The sequence below is a fragment of the Saccopteryx leptura genome, chromosome 9 (genome assembly GCF_036850995.1).
Source record: "Saccopteryx leptura isolate mSacLep1 chromosome 9, mSacLep1_pri_phased_curated, whole genome shotgun sequence".
In the NCBI taxonomy this organism is placed as follows: Eukaryota; Metazoa; Chordata; class Mammalia; order Chiroptera; family Emballonuridae; genus Saccopteryx; species Saccopteryx leptura.
In genome coordinates, this window is record NC_089511.1 from 30298994 (window position 1) to 30321251 (window position 22258).

General features: G+C 46.4%; 1 protein-coding gene across 1 annotated transcript in view; it reads right to left on the reverse strand.

The window, feature by feature from the left end:
* LOC136381457 (polycystin-1-like protein 2) overlaps positions 1-21778 on the reverse strand; it is a 103359-nt gene extending 81581 nt beyond the window's left edge. Inside the window, 7 exon segments of the mRNA XM_066350201.1 lie at positions 8909-8992; positions 8994-9048; positions 13628-13738; positions 15604-15620; positions 15622-15787; positions 18472-18668; positions 21483-21778. Of these exon segments, the coding sequence (XP_066206298.1) occupies positions 8909-8992; positions 8994-9048; positions 13628-13738; positions 15604-15620; positions 15622-15787; positions 18472-18668; positions 21483-21778 (926 nt within the window).
* Positions 21779-22258: the final 480 nt, after the last annotated feature.

The following is a 22258-nucleotide window of genomic DNA, read 5'->3' on the forward strand; positions in this document are numbered from 1 at the left end:
ATCCCCAAAGCAACTACTAAAGAAGCAATACAAAGAGATATAACAATGACAACAACAAAAAGCCAGTAGATAAAATGGAATACTAAAAATATTCAGTAATTAAAAAGAAGTCAAGCCTAACCAGGAGGTGGCGCAGTGGATAGAGCGTCAAACTAGGTTGCGAAGGACCCAGGTTCGAGACCCCGAGGTCGCCAACTTGAGCGCGGGCTCATCTGGTTTGAGCAAAGCTCACCAGCTTGGACCCAAGGTTTCTGGCTTGAGCAAGGGGTTACTCAGTCTGCTGAAGACCCACGGTCAAGGCATATATATGAGAAAGCAATCAATGAACAACTAAGGTGTCGCAACAAAAAATTAATAATTGATGCTTCTCATCTCTCTCCATTCCTGTCTGTCTGTCCCTATCAATCCCTCTCTCTGACTCTCTCTCTGTCTCTATAAAATAGATAAATAAATAAATAATAAAAATTAAAAAGAAAAGAAATCAAGAGGAACTTGAAGCAGGGGATAAACGGGGAACAAACAAAAAAAACAAATACCAAAGTAAAAGATCTAAATCTACGTATATTACATTAATTGTAAATGCTCAAAATATACCAATTATTGTGCCATATGGAATATTAAAAAAATTAAGACTCAACTATATACTGTCTATAAATCTACTTTAAATATAATGATATAAAGAAATTAAAAATAAAAAAAAAATAAAAAAAATAGCCCTGGCCGGTTGGCTCAGCGGTAGAGCGTCGGCCTAGCGTGCGGAGGACCCGGGTTCGATTCCCGGCCAGGGCACACAGGAGAAGCGCCCATTTGCTTCTCCACCCCTCCGCCGCGCTTTCCTCTCTGTCTCTCTCTTCCCCTCCCGCAGCCAAGGCTCCATTGGAGCAAAGATGGCCCGGGCGCTGGGGATGGCTCTGTGGCCTCTGCCTCAGGCGCTAGAGTGGCTCTGGTCGCAACATGGCGACGCCCAGGATGGGCAGAGCATCGCCCCCTGGTGGGCAGAGCATCGCCCCTGGTGGGCGTGCCGGATGGATCCCGGTCGGGCGCATGCGGGAGTCTGTCAGACTGTCTCTCCCTGTTTCCAGCTTCAGAAAAATGAAAAAAAAAAAAAAAAAAATTGAAGAAAGATCTACCAGCCAACGTGAGTCAGAAGAATGCTTGAGTGGTCATTGTTAATATCAGTTAATGTAGATTTTAGAACAAGAAAATGCTAACTGTTTATGAATATGTTGTGGATGGTTTTGAATAGTAAACTCCAGCCTGTTTTTCAGTGATCTGTCTGGAAAAAGCACTTTGTTATGTCCTTTAAATTCCAGTGCTAACTGAAATTGTCCAGGACTAAAAAGCAGAGAAATGGATCTTTTATGATTTCTCTCCCAGTGATCTGACCCAAGGGAGAAGACTGCAAAGGGGTTTTAGAAACTGCTGCCAGCAAAGGGAAGATATGCTCAGAACACAAAGAGAAGGAAGCAGCTACTTAAAAACCTGTGCTGTGATCCTACGGATTTGTGTAATTCTACTCTTACATATAAACCCAACAAAAATATGTACGTATATGTACCAAAAGACGTTTACTTACAGTGATCGTGGCTGCACAACTTATAACTCCTCAAATGGGAAAACACTCAAAATGCCTATCAATGCTAGAATGGATAGGTAAATTGAGGTATAGTCACACAATGAGGTGTTATACAGAAATAAGAAAAAAAAATCACAATTATATACAACAGTATAGGTAAATCTCAAAAATGCACTATTGAACTGAAATCAAACAAAAGAGAATATACTTTAGTTTGGCCTGTTAGTTCAGTCGGTTGGAGCATTGTCCTGCAACAATGAGGTTGAGGGTTCCATCCCTGGTCAGGGCACACATGGGAAGCATTCAATGAATGCACAACTAAGTGGAACAAATGAATGCTTCTCTCTTTCTCTCCCTCCCTTCCTCTCTGTCTCTCTACAATCAATAAATTAAAAAAATATTTTTTTTAATAAGATTCCATTTATGTAAGTTTTAAATAAAGGTCACACTATTCAATGATATTAGAATCATTAGGGAACTTAGGGGGATTTCTGAAAGACTGGTCATGTTTTGTTTCTTGATCTCTGCTGTTTACATTGGTGTGTTCACTGTGTAAAAATTAATTGATCTGTATAATTTTGTGCACTTCCCTGTATGTGTATTATGCTTAAATAAAAAGTTTAAAAATTGGTTCAAGACTTTGTCACTCACTGATTTGTATACACTGCTTTGATTTGATGTTAATAGGATGCAACTTAAAAAGAAAGAGAAGAAAGTTCACGTTTTTGGTCTTTGCTTATAATGTCCAGTTGTTAAGAACACCATTGTCTGTGTCATTATTTATGCAGTTCACGAATCACCAGCCAGCTTGGTGGACAAAGCCATCTGACCAAATCAGATAGTGTGATGGAATGGAAAGTGTAGGAAACGGGAAATGAGGCCTCCTAGGACTTCTAGGGTTACGTGCATAACTTAATGACTCAACCTCTCTGAGCCTCAGTGCCCTTGTCCATAAAATGAGGTAAGAGCTATTCCTGGCTGGGTTGCAAGGTTTAAATGAGACCATGGTTGAATAAGTATCTGGCATCTAATAGATTCAAATGTTGTAGCTTTTTGTATAATAGGATGACATTTATGCACTTAGCCTATTAAAATAAAAGTAGTATATACTTTTATGTAATATTAATATAATAGTAATAATTACCCAATTTTTGGAGTTATCTCTGTACCAGTTACTTTTTGTAGCACCATTTATTCCTTAAAATTACCCAGTGAGTATTAATCAACACTGGCAATACTAATAATCACAGATTATGTAACTCCGTGGCCTAAAGATTCTTGTATATCCTTTTGTGCGGATGTGGTGGTGTGTCACCCAGATTTCATCCTTCAAGACCAAGGCCTGCAACCCTTTCCCAGCATCCTGGTGTGATAGCGGCTGAGGGCTCACAGATGAACTATCTTCAGGAATTCTCTTTAGCCAAGGGGAGCCATAGCTCCCAAAGTGACACCCCTTCCCCAGGGACATATCATGCATCCAGTACTGCTCAGTGTTGGTGGGGCCTGTGTTGCTGCTACTGCATCTCAGTCCAACTTCTCCCTCTGCCCCATCTTTGTACCTTCCAGAGAATTTCCTGCACCACAAATCAGAGCCTGTTTCCTGGTACTTAAACTGCATACTCTTGACCCTGGCCAGTGGCTCAGTAGATAGAGTGTCGGCCTGGCATATGGACATCCCAGGTTGGATCCCCGGTCAGGGCACACAGGAGAAGCAACCATCTGCTTCTCTCCACCTCCTTTTCCCCCTTCTCTGCCTCTTCCCCTCCTGCAACCAGTGGCTCAGTTGGTTTGAGTGTTACTCCAGGCACTGAGGACAGCTTGTTGGTCTGAGTGCATCAGCCTCAGGCATTAAAAATAGCTCAGTACTTGAGCATTGGCCTAAGATGTGGCTGCCAGGTGGATCCCAGTCAGGGTGCATGAGGGTGTCTGCCTCACTATCTCTTCTCCTCTCACCTAAAAAATAAAATAAAAAATAAATAAATAAATAAATAAATAATGCATTCTCTCATTCTCTTTTTTATCAAGTGAGAGGCAGGGAGGCAGAGACAGATTCCTGCATGCACCCCAACCAGGATCCACCCACCAACCCCTTTCTGAAGGGGCTGATATTCTGCTCATCTGGGGCTGCTGCTCCATTGCTCAGCAACTGAGCTATTCTAGCACCTGAGGCAAGGCCATGGATCCATCCTCAGCACCCAGGGCCATGGCTACAGGAGAAGGAGAGAGAGAGAGAAAGAGAGAGAGAGAGAGAGAGAGGAGGAGGAGGAGGAAGGAGAAAGGTGGAGAAGCAGCTGGTTGCTTCTCCTGTGTGCCCTGACCAGGAACTGAACCCAGACTTCTACACGCTGGGCCCGCACTCTACTGCTGAGTCAACCAGCCAGGTCCTGCGTTCTCTTAAAAACAATCTCTTTAAACTGGCAGTTGGCAAGACTGTTTATCACTAGACCCCTTTTGAGTTTTTCAGCACTACCTTTCATTTCTCCCACATATCCCTGAACTCCTAATATAGTGAGGTGCTCAGTTACTTGGGGGTACCATGCTCCTCCACATCCATGACTTTCCTTTCTCTATATCAGGGGTCCCCAAACTACGGCCCACGGGCCACATGCGGCCCCCTGAGGCCATTTATCCGGCCCCCACCGCACTTCTGGAAGGAGCACCTGTTTCATTGGTGGTCAGTGAGAGGAGCATAGTTCCCATTGAAATACTGGTCAGTTTATTGATTTAAATTTACTTGTTCTTTACTTTAAATATTGTATTTGTTCCCGTTTTGGTTTTTTACTTAAAAATAAGATATGTGCAGTGTGCATAGGGATTTGTTCATAGTTTTTTTTATACTCCGGCCCTCCAATGGTCTGAGGGACAGAGAACTGGCCCCTTATGTAAAAAGTTTGGGGACCCCTGCTCTATATCCTTTGCTCCTGTCTCCTATTTCTGGTACCCTAGCAAGGACTTCAGTTCTGCAGTCTTTTCTGACCATCATCTTCCACGGAGTTCTCTCTACTGTGCTTCCCGACACCCTGTGTACATCAAAGTTACTCTAAAGCTTACATTGGCTTGTGAATCATTGATTTCCAAGGAAGTCCTCCTCCAGAACTGGTATGCGTGGAGGTGACTGAATACACTGAAGAATAACAGCAATCCCTGGCTCTGTCAATAGATGGTGCTGAGTTACCTAAGGCTAGATTTAGACACATTTCACCTTAATGCTAATTGTTCTGTAAGGTACATGATACAATTTCAGAAATGTAGGAAGTGTTCCACAATAGAGAAACAGAGCAGCCTGCTATGTAAACGTACACAAGACATAGGAGTGCAAGGCGTGCAAGGCGAGAAGGGGCTTCTAAAGTAATAATCATTTGACTTTTATTATGCCATTCCTATTGGAGGTTGAAGTCTCCCCACCAGTTCCTGTTATTTATCTACAATGGAGACAGAGCATCCGAGTTAGGCCTTAGCCTAATAAGGAGTTAATCAGAAGTAGAAGTCTGCACAAACACATATGAGAGAAGCTCAGTGACATTCACACAACATATGTGACTTCTATAAACTTAAAACTCGTGCAATTTTCCATAGTGTAAGTTGTGTGCTGAAGCTGCTTCTTGGGCAAATAAGTTTGTAAAATCTGTATTTTCTGGTTTTGCTCATTTTTATTGTTTAAAATGGCCGCTCCTCGCTCCTCAGTGAAAGGGCTAACTACCTTCCTGCTTGGGAAGGGCCATTGTTATGCTAATGCTTACTGGAAGGGAGATTCTGCCCCTACTACTGAGAGGTGCAGGAGGATCTCTTTTTCTCTCCTCCCTGATCCCTTGCCCTCTATGAGAAAAGCAGATTTTCTGCTTTTCCCTTGGCTTTTCTGGTGGCTTGCCTGACTTGGTGAGACACCAATAAACAGAATGGCCCACCATCCTCCGACTCTGCCATTTCTTTACTATCTGCCCAAATTCAATGGGAACCTGCGTGTGAATGACCACGATGGCAGCCCCTGGCCATACACTGCTAATACTGATTAGAAAGCATTAGAAATATATTTCCCAATGTTAATTAAAATGATAGAAGAAGGTGGGTGGGTGGTTTCAAGGTCTAACAAGTCTTTAAGGGGAAGGAAATTGGATTATTCGGATGGGGTGATGGTGGAGGATATCACCATCTCTTTCTTTTGAAAGAAAAAAAATATGCCAGTAACTTTCACTTAGAGCTAATGCCCCGAGGGACTGCAACTGTTAGGCTTTTCTTATTGTTATTTGTCTTAGCACTTGAAAATAAAATTAATCACACAGAGATTTCCAGAGAATAATATGACAAACACCCTTAGATGCACCATCCAGAGTTGACAAATACTTGCATTTTGTTCCATTTGCTCCTGTTTTTAATTACTGTTTGTTTATTACCAGAAAGTCCTTGTGTAGCTGAAAGTGTAAGCAGGGTTACAGACGGTGAACTTTTTTTTTTTTTTTACAGGGACAGAGAGTCAGAGAGAGGGACAGACAGGGACAGACAGACAGGAACAGAGAGAGATGAGAAGCATCTATCATCAGTTTCTCATTGCGACACCTTAGTTGTTCATTGATTGCTTTCTCATATGTGCCCTGACCGCAGGCCTTCAGCAGACTGAGTAACCTTTTGCTCAAGCCAGCAACCTTGGGTCCAAACTGGCGAGCTTTTTGCTCAAACCAGATGAGCCCGCACTCAAGCTGGCGACCTCGGGATCTCGAACCTGGGTCCTTCTGCATCCCAGTCTGATGCTCTATCCACTGCTCCACTGCCTGGATAGGCCAGTGAATTTTGACTTATGCCAAATTCTATAAAATTTGGAGGTTAAGGATTGTGTAACTTAGTATTTGTTGTTTTACTGATGAAATGGTAACAAATAGAAAGAAACCTATAGAACAATGCCATGGGTATTTGCATTACTTTGCATAACGGTTTATTTCCTAAAGCATCTTCACATGTAATTTCTCATTTTACTCCAGTCAAGGCAGCCATCAAAATAAATGTGACAGTGAAGGAAACAGAAACCCAAGAGCAGGGATCATTTCCACGTCTAATATGTTCGCTATGCCTGGGATTAGAACCCCAGTCTCTGGACACCATTGCGTTTGGCACGATGCCTGAGACCTGGGAGCACTGCTGAGTTTGAGACTATGCTCACTGGAGCAGATCTGGGCTGCGGACAGGACTGGCCCCTCTTGGCCTCACCCTACCCAGTGCTTCCGGGAATGCTGACACCCACCGGGCTGGTAACTCCAGCTCCCACAGGATAGAACTGGAAGTACTTTGGGGTTAGAAGACAGGCTTATGGGCCTCCAGGATTCTTCAGGGGCTCCATATTGAACTGGGGGGGTCCCTATAAGGAACCCCAGAATCCAAAGAGGACCTGGATTGTCTAAAGCAGTCTGGGCACCCTTCCAGCTGGGGCATCCAGCAGGGCAGAGTGGAGCTTACTCAGGCCCAGGGAGGACTTTAAAATGCTATGAATTGGGTTTAGCTACTATTAGGAGGTGGAGGTTACTGTTTCAGGACAGTGCCCTGGGCCCCGGTGCTGTGCGTTGCATGACCCACCAGGGGCCACAGAGCCCGAGCTCTGTTCAAGTCCGGACAGTCCTGCTTGCATCACAGGAAGACCACTGGCTAACTGCATGGCTTGGGCAATAGCACTGGACCTTTGTGAAAACAAGATGATAATTATCTAGCTCAGCACCATCCAGTGCAAATGAGTATGAGACACACGTGTCAAGTTCAAGTTTCTCATTACTGCTAAAAAAAGAGTTAGAAATGGGTGAAATTAATTTTAGTAATTTATTTTCTTGAACCCATTATATCCCAAGTACTATCATTTTAACGTGTAATCAACATAAAAATTACTAGTGAGCTATTTTACATTCTTTTGAGGAGGGGGATGCTAAGTCTCAAAATCCCACCTGTATTTTACATTTTATAGTGGATCTTAAATTGAGCACAACCACATTTCAAGTGCTCAGTAGCTCATGCGGCCAGTGGTTGTTACGTTTGACAGCACAGCTCTAGTGAGATTATGTGTGAAAGCTGCTTGACTGGACTGTTACTAATATTGCTACTATTATTTTTATACCCAGGTGAGCATCTTCTTTACCCCATCACCAACTCCTCCGACAGTGCCCCAGGAGAGTCTATACAGAGCCAAGCTGGAAGGGCCCAGCTCTTCATGGCTGTTCATGCAGGTCCCATAATGAGAAACTGGTAAGCACCAATTTCTCCCATTCCCATATGGATGTCCCTTTGTCCTGTGGCTCTGCCATTTCTTCCATCAACAGGTGTAGTCTGTTTCTCCACCTGTCAAATCTGGGCTTGGCCACAAAACTTGCTTTGGCCAATGGGTCATTAAAAAATGTGACAGAAGTAGAGATTTTTTTTTTTTTTTTTTTTTTTTTGTATTTTTCTGAAGCTGGAAACGGGGAGAGACAGTCAGACAGACTCCTGCATGCGCCCGACCGGGATCCACCCGGCACGCCCACCAGGGGCGACGCTCTGCCCACCAGGGGGCGATGCTCTGCCCCTCTGGGGTGTCACTCTGCCGCGACCAGAGCCACTCTAGCGCCTGGGGCAGAGGCCAAGGAGCCATCCCCAGCGCCTGGGCCATCTTTGCTCCAATGGAGCCTCAGCTGCGGGAGGGGAAGAGAGAGACAGAGAGGAAAGCGCGGCAGAGGGGTGGAGAAGCAAATGGGCGCTTCTCCTATGTGCCCTGGCCAGGAATCGAACCTGGGTTCCCCGCACGCCAGGCCGACGCTCTACCGCTGAGCCAACCGGCCAGGGCCCAGAAGTAGAGATTTGAAGTAGGCATGCACATTGGGCCTTGCTTTCACTCACTGCTAGAAACTCTTCTGCTGCCACACAAGCAAGCCCAGGCTAGCATGTTGGGTGATGAGCAATACGTGCCCCTAGCTGACTGACATTCAGCTGACCGTGGGACATGTGAGTAAGGCTTTTCTAGGCCATCCTGACCCAGCTGAGCGTCCAGACAAGAAAATCTACCTAGCTGATTTAAAGAGCCATGATGAATAATAATTATTCTTGTAAGTTTTGGGATGTTTGGTTATGCAGCAAAAATGGACTGATACAGCCCTGGCTAGGTAACTCAATTGTTTAGAGTATCCTTCTGATAATTGAAGGTTGCAAGTTCGATCCCTGGTCAGGGCACATGGAAGAATCAACCAATGAATAAGTGGAATAACAAATCAATGTTTCTCCCACCTACTCTCCCTTCCTCTCTTTCTAAAATTAATGAGTAATAAATTTAAAAATTTTTTAAATCAATGGATACATCTTGACTCAAGGCTCAGAGATTTCTCTTACCTGGGGGGATAGTAGGGATCAAAAGTGTGGCCACCCCCCGTACTAATTATACAGGACAGGTTTCCAACGTAGGGAGCCACGTCAGGAGATGGTGACATTGTCAAAGATGAAACTCTCATTGGACACCGTCAGCTGTAGGCCTGTAGATGAAAACACAAAATGCCATATATGCTACAGTTTAAAATGCAGTTTAAGCCTGACCAGGCGGTGGCGCAGTGGACAGAGCATCGAATTAGGATGTGGAGGACCCAGGTTTGAAACCCTGAGGTGGCTAGCTTGAGTGTAGGCTCATCAGTCTTGAGCACAGATTCACCAGTTTGAGCATAGAATCATAGACATGACCCCATGATCGCTGGCATGAGCCCAAAGATCGCTGGCTTGAAGCCCAAGGTCACTGGCTTGAGCAAGGGGTCACTTGCTCTGCTGTAGACCCCTGGTCAAGGCACATATGAGAAAGCAATCAGTGAACAACTAAGGTGGCACAATGAAGAATTGATGCTTCTCATCTCTCTCCCTTCCTGTCTGTCCCTATGTGTCCCTCTCTCTGTCTCTCTCTGTCTCTGTCACACACACAAAAAAAATGCAGTTTAAAACAGACTCTCTTCTATCCACTTGTCCTGCGTCTTTAGGTGGGGATTTAAAAGTTTTAAATATTTTAGTTTTACTTTTTAAAGATCTTTTGAATTTTATTTTTGGTTCATAAGTAATACATAACGAAGATACAGAATTTGAAATAGACAACCCCCCCACCTCCACTGCCATACCTCAGCCCCCCAGTTCTGCTCTCCAGAGCCAACCACCGTTATCATATCCCGGGTCACCTTCCAGAGATATCCACACATTCACAAGCACATACGTACTTTTCTATTTATACAAATGGTGCATACTGTATTCATTATTTGACACCTCCTGTTGTGTTTTTTTTTTCCACTTAGTATATCTTGAAGAATGTTCTATATAAATTCAGTTAGAGCCACCCGGTTCTTTTTAATAGCCGCACAATGTACCATAATTTATTTAACCAGCATTCTATTGATTGTCCAAATGTATTTTGTAACATTTACAAAGACAAAAGGCAAAGCACCTTTAAGAAAATCTACTTGGCTAAAGTGGCTGATGATTTATTGTAAGCCATTTAGTGCACATTAAATTTTATAAAACCTTGAACTTCAAAAGCTGGCATGGAGGATGGGGTGAAGGGTAGAATTTGCTGGGTCTTCACACAGCTCTGGGCTAATTTGTGCAGCATAATCTTTCATTTCTGAGTACAAATGGGAAAAGCCAAAGAAGCTGAATGCCATTAAAAGGACTTTCATCAAGGTCCTGATTCATAGCCACTGATGGAAGTCACGTGCAGCTAGGCCCTTCTGGGCACAGTTATGGGTGGGGACTTCTGGAGAAAGTCCCTCCCTCTGCAAATCAGAACCTGCATGTGATCAGAACACACTGGTTTCCAAGGGTGCGAGATATTTGAAACAAAGTTGGGGTAGAAAATCTAGACCATGTGGTTGCCAGACCCAGCTCACCCCCTGCCCTAAGCTCTCTGTCTGTCCAATGACAACAACACCGGGACTGGCAGGTCTCCAAAGGGCACTCTCGGTCCATTAGCCAAGCCACCAAGGAGAAAGTGCTGCCAAAAACACATGGCCTCCTCTTCCCAGAAAAGAGAATTGAGACACCTCGCTCACTCTTATTCCACCCAAGCAGGTCCAGCAAACTAATGTCTCTGATAAAACTTGTCTTCCATGACACCCTCTCGTCCCTGCATCCACTCCTCTGTGCGGTCCTCCCTTCTATACCTACGGACCCTACTCCCCTGGATGGCGCCTGGGGACCCCAGCATTCCCGGACTCATCCTTTCCCTTCAGAGCTCCTTGCACCATTACACACGCCCTCAATACAAGTTGCCATTCTGACCGATTAATGTGTTGGAAAATGGCATAATGTGGTCTCACAGCTGTAGGGGAAACTGGTGCTCTCATACACTGTTAATAGCAATTTAAATCAATACAGTGATTTTGGAGGGCAATTGGGCAACAGCTATTAACATTTAAAATGCACATACTCTGTGACCCAGTATTTCCTCTACTAGGGATCTCTCCTTCAAAAAAAATCCTGGGCACATGTCAAGGTCTGTGGACAGGAATGTACAAGAGCCTGACTGGTGGTGGTGCAGTGGATAGAGCATCACCTTGGGATGCTGAGGTCCCCGGTTCAAAACCCCAAGGTTGCCTGCTTGAGCACAAGCTCATCCATCTTGAGTGTAGGCTCGCCAGCTTGAGCATAGGATCATCATCAACATGACCCCCAGGTCGCCAGCTTGAGTCAGTGGTCACTGGTTCAGCTGGAGCCCCCCATCAATGCATGTATAAGAAATGATGAGCAACTAAAGTGACACAACTACAAGTAAATGCTTCTCTCTCTCTCTCTCTCTCTCTCTCTCTTTCTCTCGTGCAAAAAAAAAAAAAAAGTACAAGGCCCTGGCCGGTTGGCTCAGCAGTAGAGTGTCGGCCTGGCATGCGAGGGACCCGGGTTCGATTCCCGGCCAGGGCACATAGGAGAGGCGCCCATTTGCTTCTCCACCCCCCCCCTCCTTCCTCTCTGTCTCTCTCTTCCCCTCCCGCAGCTGAGGCTCCATCGGAGCAAAGATGGCCCGGGCGCTGGGGATGGCTCCTTGGCCTCTGCCCCAGGCGCTAGAGTGGCTCTGGTCATGGCAGAGCGATGCCCCGGAGGGGCAGAGCATCGCCCCCTGGTGGGCAGAGCGTCGCCCCTGGTGGGCGTGCCGGGTGGATCCCGGTCGGGCGCATGCGGGAGTCTGTCTGACTGTCTCTCCCCATTTCCAGCTTCAGAAAAATACAAAAAAAAAAAAAAAAAAATTAAAAAAAAAAAAGTACAAGAGAGTGATACGTAACAACAAAAGATCAGAAGCAACCTGAATGTTTATCAATAGCAGAACTAGTTAAATTTTGACATAATCTTATGATGGGATACTATGCAGTTATAGAGATGTACAGGATATATTATTAATTGAAAAAAGTGAGTTGTAGGCTAATATATAATAGTTTATATGATTATATTTTTATAAAAATATACACATATGAATTCATACACAGCCATGTCTATGAAAACATTTTCAAAAGCAAGAAAGAATTTATTTTAAAAGCAGGAAAGAGCCTGACCAGGCGGTGGCGCAGTGGATAAAGCATCGGACTGCGATGCAGAGGACCCGGGTTCGGGACCCCAAGCTCGCCAGCTTGAGTGCGGGCTCATCTGGTTTGAGGAAAAAACCCACCAGCTTGAACCCAGGGTCGCTGGCTCCAGCAAGGGGTTACTCGGTCTGCTGAAGGCCCGCGGTCAAGGCACATGTGAGAGAGCAATCAATGAACAACTAAGGTGTTGCAAAGCGCAATGAAAAACTAATGATTGATGCTTCTCATCTCTCTCCGTTCCTGTTTGTCCCTGTCTATCCCTCTCTCTGACTCACTCTCTGTCTCTGTAAAAAATAAATAAATAAATAAATAAAAAAAATAAAAAAGCAGGAAAGAAATGGTTTGGTTAGGGGAATAGGATTGTAGAACTATCTTCCTTCCTGATTTATAAAACATTATTTTTTAACTGAGAAGAAGGGAAATAGTGAGACAGACTCCCATGTGCACCCCGACTGGGGCCAATGCTCAAATCAACCAAGCTATCCTCAGCACCTGGGGCCACACTTCAACCTATCAAGCCACTGGCTGCTGGAGGGGGAGAGGGATGGGGAGAGAAACAGATGGTCGCTTTTCTTGTGTGCCCTGACCGGGAATCAAGCCCGGGACATCCATATGCTAGGCCAATGCTCTTTCCACTGAGCAAACCAGCCAGGGTTAAAACTTTTGTAGATTGTGATAATGCAGGTTATTTTTATGGCTTTCAAGATTTGTATTTTTTTTTTTTGTATTTTTCTGAAGCTGGAAACGGGGAGAGACAGTCAGACAGACTCCTGCATGCGCCCGACCGGATCCACCTGGCACGCCCACCAGGGGCGACGCTCTGCCCACCAGGGGGCGATGCTCTGCCGCGACCAGAGCCACTCTAGCGCCTGGGGCAGAGGCCAAGGGGCCATCCCCAGCGCCTGGGCCATCTTTGCTCCAATGGAGCCTTGGCTGCGGGAGGGGAAGAGAGAGACAGAGAGGAAGGAGGGGGTGGGGGTGGAGAAGCAAATGGGCGCTTCTCCTATGTGCCCTGGCCGGGAATCGAACCCAGGTCCCCCGCACGCCAGGCCGACGCCCTACCGCTGAGCCAACCGACCAGGGCCCAAGATTTGTATTTTTAAAAAGCCTCTGTGTGTACTAAAAAGGCAGCCTATGGGAAGGGCAGTGTTTGAATGGTAGGGTATGTGGGAGAGACCTTTTAACTCCTCTCAATCAAATAACCTTAGATTTCTCTGTTATGTTTATTAGCCCCCCCCCCATGAAATTTAAATTGAAGGGTCCTGGGGCTAAAAAAAATCTTTTTTAAAAAACTTCTGGCTTGACAGCTCATTTCTACAACAGGACCCTTCAAATATACATACTTTATCCCTGCGCTAAGCCAGGCCAGCAGACAACATTTTGAGTTAGGAAGTCTCTCTTAGTACACGGATCAGCCCTATGGGTGGCTGCTCCCTCTGCTGCAAGGGAGGCTGTTCCTGGCACAGAAATAAGAAGAGAATTCCCATCCCTAGGCAAGCTGGGGACTCACCTTCCCGACACTGGTACTGCACCCACAGGTAGCTGCCCCGGGTAGGGCACAGGTCTCCAAAGAAGGGCCCATTTGCTGCCACCCGGCATGCCTGCAGCCCCTGGCATTGTCCTGAGAAGCAGTGCATCCCAGCAGAAGCAGGAACGGTGGAGAGGACATAAAGGGATAGGTTCACACAGAGATGAATGACCTCACATTCATTCATGCACCCAGCATCCGCCCAACAGCATCAGTTGGTATCTACTGAAGACTAGGCAGTGCGCTAGGTACTGGGGGAGAAAGAAATGGGATTCCTATCTGCAAGTAGTTCAGGTCCAGCCCAGTGGTTCTCAAACTTCAGATCGCACCAGAATTCCCTGCAGAGCCTGTGATTCAGGAGATGTGGAGGGCAGCTTGAGAATCTGCTTTTCTAACAAGCTCCCAGGTGATGTTAACACTTTGAGAACCACTGGGCCAGTGGCATCTAGTCAAAGGGGCTAAAGTTGAAACCTACAGCCTGAGAACTAGCAAAGAGAGGACAAGATTAAGAAACGTGTGGTTACCAGGGCACCAGGTGCCCAGAGGAGGAAGGACTGTGGAGAGCCTTGGCCAGAACTTCAGGGTCATTCTGATACCGATAGCTCGCTCTCCCGCTTATGCAGCTGAATGAACACATACAGGGAACCCCAGGATAAGGGACAGGCAGGTGCATGCCCTGGTTTCCTTCTTGGCTTACAGCAGACCACCTGCTTGCACAGGGCTCTGCAGGCCCAGCAGTGTCACTGCAGCAGAGAAGAGAGGGCTCCCCCGTGTCCTAGATGACAGACGTTTCTGAGGGCTTTGCACCCCTGAGGAGGATTGAGAGAGCCCCCATATTCCCTGAAAGCAAGTCATTGCCTTGCAGCAAATGCAGCTTAGAGGCAGATTTCATCTGATTAAGAAAAACAGGTCCTCAGGAAACTCCCACTTGAACCAGAGGTGCCTCCAGGAACATTTGTTCAGCATTATTCACAAGGGCAAGGGTTAGGACTCAACCTGTACAGCTCTCCCCAGAGGAAAAGACACATTGTCATACAATAGATGAAATCCATAAACCAGCAAGAAAATAAAATAAGGTAAAATAAAATGAAGGAAAAGAGAAAAAAGCACATTGCAGAATGACATACAATATGATACCATTTTAATAAACATTAGAAACCTGCAAAGCAATACGATATAACTCTTAGGGTTGCGTACATAGAAGGCAGCAATAAAAAACCACACTTTATTAATAAACACTGAGTTCATGATGGGAGCAGACCAGGGAGGGCTTCCCAGGAGCGTCGGGTGTATATCCAATGTTGTATTTGTTTCATGAATGAGGGAATTTTTTTTTATTAATTTATTGTGTTTACATAGATTCTAGTGTCCCCCCGAAAACATTCTCCCCTCCCTCATTTTCTCCAGAACATTCCCTCCCCCAAACCCCTCCCCACAACGCCCTTCCCCCTTCCCTCCAGGATTTGCTTTTCTGCTCTCATCCCATCCTATCAGCCTATCATCCCCTTTCCCTCTGTCCGCTTTCCTTCTGGATCCTTTGATCGCGCTTCTGTCTCTATTCTGCTCTAATGAGGGAATCTTAAGCAAACATGGGATAATATTAAGATTTGACAAAGTTGGGTAGTGGGTCTATGAGTTTGCTGAATTTTTTTTTATTATTCTTGTCTATATATATCGAGTATTTTAAAAAAAATTTTAATTAAATTAAAATAAAAAGAAAGTGATATTTCTTGCACCCAAGTTGGGTGGGGAGCAAAATGCCCACCCAACCCACAGGGGTCCAGTGAAGGGGTGAGCTGTATAGCTCCTTGACTTCCCAACTCAGTGCTGTGGGCAGAGATTGGAGCCAAAGGACATATATGAGGATTGTCCAAGCCTTTCAGAACCCTGTGCTGGGCACAGAACACTGGGTACTGCCCTGAGCCCACAGCCAGAGCTATGGAGCCCTTGGGTCCTACCTGCCACTTCATCCTGATGCTGACCAGCTGCATTCCTCCTCCAGGTCCAAGGGTCGCCCAGCATCCGGGGTGCAATAGTGGGGAGTCTGGCGCCCGTGGAAGGCATCCTGGATCGGGATGACCTCATCCGAGCCACAGTGCATGGTGGCACTGAGGCCCTCGCAGGCTAGACTCTGGCCGACACCTGTACAAAGGTAAGGTGACATTTAGGAGGCCTAAGGTCTCGGATGGGTGAGAGCCTGGTTGGTGGGAAGTGGAAGAGTCTCGGGTCAGGACTGTGAGTTACAAGGACACGGCAGAAGCTGGCTCAGCAGGGTGAGTATGGCTCGGGAGCAAGACTGCTCAGGGGCAGATCCAGTCCTGCTGGGATCTGCAAAGTACTTATCTGCTCTGTGCCTCCTTTGTATAGGGGAGAGTCTAGAGCATATTCCCTAGAGTCATTGTGAAGATGAAATGAGTTAGTACATTCAGAATATGGGCTCTCCGTGCGGCAGTTATTATTCTGCCTGTTTCAAGTACCTTCCTTGAGCCTTATCTGAAACAATACCTGGTACATGATAGATGCTAAACAAGCATTTGTCGAACGAATGAGTTATTTCAAGGAGTCTTTTTATTTTATTTATTTGTATTTTAGCGAGAGGAAGGGAGGCAGAGAGACAGACGCTTGCATGCTTCCAGACCAGGATCCACCCAGCAAGCCCACTAGGGTGTGATGCTCTGCCCATCTGGGGCCGTTGTGCTGTTGCTCAGCAACTGAGCCATCTTTTTTAGTGCCTGAGATGAAGGCCACAGAACCATCTGAGCACCCAAGGCCAACTCTCTTGAACCAATCAAGCCATGGCTGCAGGAGGGGAAGAGAGAGAAAGAGAGAGAGAGAGAAGGGGAGGGGGAGGCACAGAGAAGCAGATGGTTGCTTCTCCTGTGTGCCCTGAATAGGAATTGAACATGGGACATCTACATGCTGGGCCAACATTCTACCACTGAGCCAGCCAGCCAGGGCCTCAGGGAGTCTTCATACTAACCCTATGAGCTGAGCTATTTATTCTCCCCGTTAGGAATGTGGGGCTCAGTGAGGTCACTGTGCCAACATCCTACACCAGCTCTGCTCCTGGCACTGTCCACGCTCAGTAAATATTTGTTGAAAAAGAATGACCTGGCTCAGGTGTGAACAGCCAGCATATGGGAAATGCTGAATTCAAACTCAGGCCTGTCTGTCTGGTGGGAATGCCAGGGAACAGGGTTGAGACCAATATCTGCGTTAATTTGTATGACTGCTGTGACAAATTACCACAAACTTAGTGGCTTAAAACAACACCAATTTATCATATTATAGTTATTAAGGACAGAAGTCCAAAAATAGGTCTTACTTGGCAAATCTCAAGATGTGGAAGAGCTGGTTCCTTCTGGAGTTGCTGGGGGAGAACCGGGTTCCTGCCTTGTCCAGCTTCTAGGACAAGGCCTCCTGCATCCCTTGGATTGTGGCCCCTTCCTTCATTCTCAGAGCAAACATTGTAGCATCTTCCAGTCTCTCTCTCTCAGACAAGCCTGGTTCAGGGCTCATCTCTGTCATTTCCCAGCTGGATGGTCTTGGACAAGGAACTTACCCTTTCTTTCTTTTTTTAAAAATTATATTTATTCATTTTAGAGAGAAGAGAGAGGGGCAGGGGGAGGAGCAGGAAGCATCAACTCCCATATGTGTCTTGACCAGGCAAGCCTGGTGTTTCAAACTGGGAAACTCAGCATTTCAGGTCGATGCTTTATCCATTGCGCCACCACCGGTCAGGCGGAACTTACCCTTTGTGAGCCTCACTTTTCTTAGCTTTATAATGGGCCTAAAATAGAATGGGGCAGGGACTTCTATTATGATGAATAAATGAACATGGATGCCTAGCTCAGCGCTGGAGCTTCTGTCTGATGCTCGTTAGTTCTTCCTAGTGTGACCTCATGCCAGGGCTCCAAGACCCTGGGGACTGGTAGAGTCTGAGAGATAAGCTTGAAGTTGGGGTGGCAAAGGGAGCAGGGACTTAAGGGAGCTGTGATAAAAAGAGAGGGAGGTTGCACAATGCACAGACCAAGGAGGGCTTCCCAGGAGCATCCACATTTTCAGAACTAGTCACACGGGGGGAGTCAAGCCTGTGTGTACCTATTTAAAGCTGGGAGAGGGGAGGAATAGAGCAGGGGTTCCTGTGAGTGTCCAAACCCAGGACGACGCCTGGGAGCCAGGAGCTTAGAGCCAGGGAAGGGGCTGGACTCAGGAAGCCCAGAAGCTTCTAGCAATCCTGGCTTATGGGTCAGGGGACCAGGAGGACACTCAGCTCCAAGACCAGGCCTCACTGTCACCCCCCAGCTGGTAGACAGGGCCTAGTGTGTGGCCACAGCCCACTCCTGCAGGGTCTCATACACAGTCCCCGAGGCCTCAGCGGGGGCAGGCATGGGCGGCAGTGAGGAGGGGCACAAGGCAAGAGCAGTTGGGAGCAGGTGGGATGTGGGAGTGGGCGAGGGGGCTCAGGCCAAGGCTGGCCAAGGAGCAGGAGTGAAGGCTGAGTGACCATTTCCCCCTAGATGCAGGTATATGAGGAAGAAAGACACAGAGAGACAAGCAAGACCATGAGGCAGGTAAGTGAACGGGAGAGCGAGGATGTGAGCTAGAGGGATGAGTGAGATGGAAAGATTGAGCATCACATGGACAGGGACCAGTGGGCACTTAGAGACAGAGAGAGACAGAGAGACAGACGCAGAGCATCGCTTAGACACAGGTGGATATTTAGAGAGAAACAGAGATAGAAGCAGAGAGACTGAGAAACAGAGACAGAGAGACAGAAAGAGACAGGGCGAAGGAAGTAGACGCCACAACAGAGGCCCGCTCACCAAACTCGCAGATGAAGGCAGCCGACCGTGTGCAGTTCTCTGAGGCAGCCCACCCGGCAGACGGGCCTCTCCCGATGTAGCCACAGGTGTGGGGAGCGGGCGAGGCCTGCCCTCCGTGCCAGTGGCTGTAGTTCACGTGTGAGGTATCCAGCCAGATTGCCGACCCTGCCATGGGAACACAACCACCAGGACTTCCTCTGATCCTTTTAATGTACAAGGCTGGCCCCAGCTCAGTTCCTTGTGTGTGTGTGTGGGGGGGGGGGGGGGGGGGGGGAGGGGCGGGGGGGCGCTCACTCAGCACTGACAAGCTGAAGGCCCCTCCTCCCCATGCCGGCAAAGGGCCGCCATTTCCTAGCAGTTATCTTCCAACACTCAAACATAAGGAGTCGACCTGCACGCTGGGATCCCAAGTTGGAGAGCTTGTACAAGGTGGTTTGACTAAATAAATGGATGCTTTCAGCTCTACTTAACCATAATCTAAAAAAGAGCACAGAAGTCTGCCTCAGGATCTTAAAAAGTATTTCACATAGAAAGGGCACCTTTGTCAGATATGTTTGGGCACTGCTGAGTAAAATGGAAGCAGTTTTCTTTACTTCTGGATTCTTCAGATCCTTGAACCTAATGGTGTTACTGCAAGAAGTGGTGTGTGTGTAGGGGGGGCATTCTGAGGGCACTATAGATCTAGAAAACACTAGATACAAAATATTTACTGTGAAGACTCAAAAATGTACTTATTAATTTTTTAAAGAAAAGAAATTCATACAAACAGGGTAATTTTAAAGAGTGAAATGGGTTTTAAGTGAATGCATCTTCCCTTTCCCAACCTTGGATTACTCCTATTATTGTTATGTTTCCTGCAAGTTGTCCTGGGCTGAATTTTATCCATGTGTTGGCATCCGTGTGTGCCTGAAATCTATTTTCACAAATGCCATCACGTTGCACCCAGCGCCCTGTTCCTTGCCCCTTAGACAACATTCTGTATTGAAGGCTGTAACATATCAGCCTTCTCAGATCCATTTCATTTTCTATAAAGCCATGCAGTATCTCCTAGAGATTTTAAATAGACCCATCTCCTTTAAGTGCATATAGATGGACATTCAATATACAGAAAGCCACAAATTGCTGCATCTATAAAGCAAGAAACCATTCAAAAGATATTGCCTGAAGACAGATTGCAGGATTTGCATCCATTGGCCATGACTTTCCCAAAAATGAGCTTGCCCACCTGCCTCCTTAATTAAAGTCTTTCCATCCTCTCAGGCATATTTCTCTGGTTACTTAGCCCAGACCAAGTTTCTCATTTCTAAAACCCAACAGCTTCCACAGCGCAGTATGAGATGGCGGGACACTGGCTCCAGACCTCAGTGCCCTTCCCTGGATGTGTCTTCTTGAGCAAGGCAGTTCCTCTCTCTGGACTTCATTTTCCTCACCCATAAAATAAGAGTAGCAATGCCTACCTGATGGGCAGGTGTAAGGATTACATACAAAAGTTTATTTGTCCATTCTTTGATATGTGCGGGCACTGGGAGGGAAAATTGGCCGGATTATGGTTCCTTTCCTTGACAAGCTCATTGTCTAGGGAGAAGACACCTAAATAACTAAAGTCATTTAAAAGGGTTCTTACGGCTTTGGCCTGGCTGATTGGCTCAGTGGTAGAGCGTCAGCCCCCGTGTGGAAGTCCTGGATTTGATTCCCAGCCAGGGCACACAGGAGAAGCGCCCATCTGCTTCTCCACCCTTCCCCCCCTCCTTCCTCTCTGTCTCTCTCTTCTCCTCCCACAGCCAAGGCTCCATTGGAGCAAAGTTGGTCCAGGCACTGAGGATGACTTCCTGGCCTCCATCTCAGGCACTAGAATGGCTCCAGTTGTAACAGAGCAACAGCCGAGACGGGCAGAGCATTGCCCCCTGGTGGGCATGCTGGATGGATCCCGGTCGGGTACATGCAGGAATCTCTCTGCCTCCCTGCTTCTCACTTCAGAAAAATATAGGCCTGACCTGTGGTGGCGCAGTGGATAAAGCATTGACCTGGAATGCTGAGGTTGCCAGTTGAAAACCCTGGCCTTGCCCGGACAAGGCACATATGGGAGTTGAAGCTTCCTGCTCCTCTCCCCTTCTCTCTCTCTCTCTCTCTCTCTCTCTCTCTGTCTCTCTCTCCCCCCCCCCTCTAAAATGAATAAATAAATAAAAAATAATTAAAAAAAAAAAGGATTCTCACAGAAGTGTGGACAAGGTCCTATAGGTACATGGAGAAGGACTCATGGTTGTGCTGGGGTTGGGAGAAGGTGTCCTCCCCTCCCAGAGTAAAGGATCATTAAAATGAGAATCTCCAATGTGAACTGAGTCATGCTAAGCATTAGGCCTGCTTCTGTGTCATAGCAAGGCGGCTGGGATGGGGTGTGGAAGAGAAATACAAGTGCTTTGAAAATAGCTTAGCAATTATTCCTGAGACAGCAATTATCACCTGTAAAATAGTCAGCAATAACAATTATATTATCAGTTATTGTGAGGATTCACCATGATAACAAACATAAAGCACTCAGGATAGAGTTGGACCACTCTAGCAAGAACCAAAGCATATCTATGAATAATATTATTCCTAGGTAATATTATTATTAGGCATCTGCAAAGAAATGCAAGTTAGAGTGTCAGCTATGTGTCAGATTCTGTGCAAAATACTGTGCATGAATTATTATTTATTTATTTTTTGAAGATTTTATTTATTCATTATAGAGGGGGGAGGAGGAGCAGGAAGCATCAACTCCCATATGTGCCTTGACCAGGCAAGCCCAGGGTTTTGAACCGGCAACCTCAGCGTTTCCAGGTTGACGCTTTATCCACTGCACCACCACAGGTCAGGCCTGTGCATGAATTATTTTATTTGATCCACAAAACAACCCAAGAAGAGGGTTTCCTTACTATGAGAACTGGACATATTCATTTGTTCTATGAAACTTTGGGTAGGGAGTAATGGTAAAGTTGCAGCAACAAGTTCCTGTAAAACATAGTGATCACAGCACTCCATTTTGAGCCGAGTTCCCTGTGAGTCCAATCCACCATTCCCTGTCGTGAGAGATGTGCCTCTGTAGAAACTGCTGGGTGCCTTCATCATGAATAAAGACCAAATGGCCTCCTAGCCTCTCACACCAGTTCTGGGCACCATAGAAAGAGTAGCCAAAAGGCACAAATTCATAGCAAGAGTCTCTGAAAGCCACTTGGCTCTCAGGGCAAAAGCTGCCCTCCTCTGACTTAGCAGTAGTGTCCATGAACCTCAGAGCAAGCCCCAGGAGTACCAAGCCTGCTGCACTCATCCTCCAACCACCGAACCACCCCTGGAGAGCTTGGGTGGGGGGGCCGTCTCTCAGTCCTTCATAAGCAGTTGCCTTTGCAACCAGCTGCCATCCATCTTTCCTTCTCTCTTTGTATCAAATAATAGGGACTACCTCTTGTTTGAGAAACAAAGACTGAGGATGAATGTGTCTGCGGTTTCACTTCCCCCGGCTTTGTTTAATGCCAGATCCAAATATATTTAATTTACACAATGGTCTTCTAGAGGACGATAAAGCTGCTATATCACCTGTCTTCTTGTCATTTGGTCAGCTGTTAGCTTGCGATAAAAATTCCTCGCTGTTGGTTTTATACTGTGACCCTTGAAGGCCAAATGCTTCATTAGAAGTCATCAGCCTGTGGGAAGAATGTGATAAAAGAAAAATGGCAGGAAAGTTAGAGTTATGGGATTGTAAAAAATAACACAGGTTACATTCATACCCAATCTTATTGTCTTGAATGGC